The following is a 1,972-nucleotide window of genomic DNA, read 5'->3' as shown; positions in this document are numbered from 1 at the left end:
TAATGTAAAAGTACATCATTCTTAAATCATGTAAGACGAACATTGGGAATAACATATAAGACTCAGACGGAATGAAAATTGGTGTTTCGTGAATGACATTCTTTAAAAATAAATTGCAAAAGATATATTTCTTAGACTGCGTCAATGTGCATAGGTCTTGCCATATCTCATTTTCATAAGTAGACATTGAAATTGAAATATCTGGGTGAAGTGAAGATGTATAAAGACATAGTATAAAGAGGTACTTTATAGAATCTATCTATCAATATGTTATGTATCTCTTTTTTCAATTGAGCAAGTGCAGATTTTCTCATTTTGAAAATTAACCCAATTCCCCCAAATAAATAATTTAGATGTGTTTACCCTCTAATTAGGTGTCATTTCGTTTTCTGTATCATAAACATTTTTACGTTTTCTATTGAAAAGCAGCGGTAACAAAAATATTTTCCGCTAACCACATAGAACATGGACAGTGATTATTGCTCACTGGGTATAAATTGATATAATTTATTATTCTAGTAATGATACATAGTTTACTTGAATCACAACACAAAATAAGGTGTCAAGAGCCTCTTTGTGAACAAATAAAAGATTTGGTAACAATCCAAAAACTTTTTTGTTTTCTCATCAATGAGAAAATAAATGTCAAAAAGACTAATTTTAAGAACTGCATTGCATACTACAGTGCAGGAATATTTCCCATTCAATAATTGAAGTGAGAAAAAAAGGATTTCAATTCATTTTTGATAGCCAGAGGCAGTTTGTTTCTGCTTTTACTGAATTCAAAGTGAGAGAGGGAGAAAATATCGTGGTTGCCATTTATTTTCAATACTTTCAATTCTCTCTCTCTCTCTCTCTCACACACACACTCTCTCTCTCTCCTATTTTGCTGCTTTATCCTTCTTTATTTCTGGAATTATATATTCTCTCTTTCCTGCCGGAGTGTCAGCGACATGTGCAACCTTATACACTATATTGTTTCTCTAATTCTTCTTCTTATCCATTCATCTTAATCTCTTCTATTTTGTACTGTTAACGGCGTTGCTCTCTCTCCTTCTCTCTTTCTCTTCCCCTCTCTCTCTCTCTCTCTCTCTCTCTCTCTCTCTCTCTCTCTCTCTCTCTCTCTCTCTCTCTCTCTCCCCTCTCCTCTCTCTCTCTCTCTCTCCTCTCTCTCTCTCTCTCTCTCTCTCTCTCTCTCTCTCTCTCTCTCTCTCTCTCTCTCTCTCTCTCTCTCTCTCTCTCTCTCTCTCTCTCTCTCTCTTCTTTCCACTCCTATTTGTTCTCCCTTTTTCCCCCTCTCTCTATTATTTCTCCCCTTTTCCATCTCTCCTTCTCTCCCTCATCTCCTCCTCCTCTTCTTCTATCCTCGCTCAACAAGCTAACGGCGTCCCATACTACAATCCTTCAATCCTCTTCTCTCCTTCTGTCTCCTTCTCCTTCACTTTATCTTTTTTTCTCTCTCTTTCTCATCGGTCCGTTTACCTCCGGCTGACGGTGTAACGCTCTCTTTCCCGACGTCTGGGGCACCTGTGTTTCTTCAGGAGGAAGGTCCCGTATTCACAGGTGGGCGCTGTGCAATCACCGTTTGAGATGCATCTGTTGAGGCAAAAGGTGTCAAGTTTAGTAAGTATAACGGGAGGTTTATCTTTATTAGTCATAGTGGTTGTTATCTGTATTACTATTAAGGCTATTATTGTTGTTTTTTTATTATTCTTATTATTGGTGTTGTCATTCTCGTCATTGTCACTATCACTATCGTCATTATTGTTATTATTATTGTTATTATCATCATCTTCACCATTGTTACTATCATTTTTGTTCTTATCATTATAATTATTATTTCTATTATTATCATCATTATCATTTTCATCCTCATTAGTAGCATTTTCATTATCATTATTATCATCATCACCGCCGTTAAAATCAACATTTCATCCTTATCATTGTTAATTTTCTTCTCATCATCATCACC

The 1,972-nt window shown here is 35.9% G+C and overlaps 1 protein-coding gene across 1 annotated transcript in view; it reads right to left on the bottom strand.

The window, feature by feature from the left end:
* Nucleotides 1–1,165: 1,165 nt before the first annotated feature.
* Nucleotides 1,166–1,972, bottom strand: part of LOC122263827 (uncharacterized) — a 67,816-nt gene continuing 67,009 nt past the window's right edge. Inside the window, exon 6 of the mRNA XM_043032460.2 lies at nt 1,166–1,596. Within this exon, the coding sequence (XP_042888394.1) occupies nt 1,479–1,596 (118 nt within the window). The 3' untranslated portion in view covers nt 1,166–1,478. The remainder of the gene's footprint in view (nt 1,597–1,972) is intronic.

This window comes from Penaeus japonicus, unplaced genomic scaffold (assembly GCF_977035675.1).
Source record: "Penaeus japonicus unplaced genomic scaffold, GWHDUDI00000001_assembly GWHDUDI00000019, whole genome shotgun sequence".
Taxonomy (NCBI): Eukaryota; Metazoa; Arthropoda; class Malacostraca; order Decapoda; family Penaeidae; genus Penaeus; species Penaeus japonicus.
This window is presented reverse-complemented; position numbering and strand designations above follow the sequence as displayed.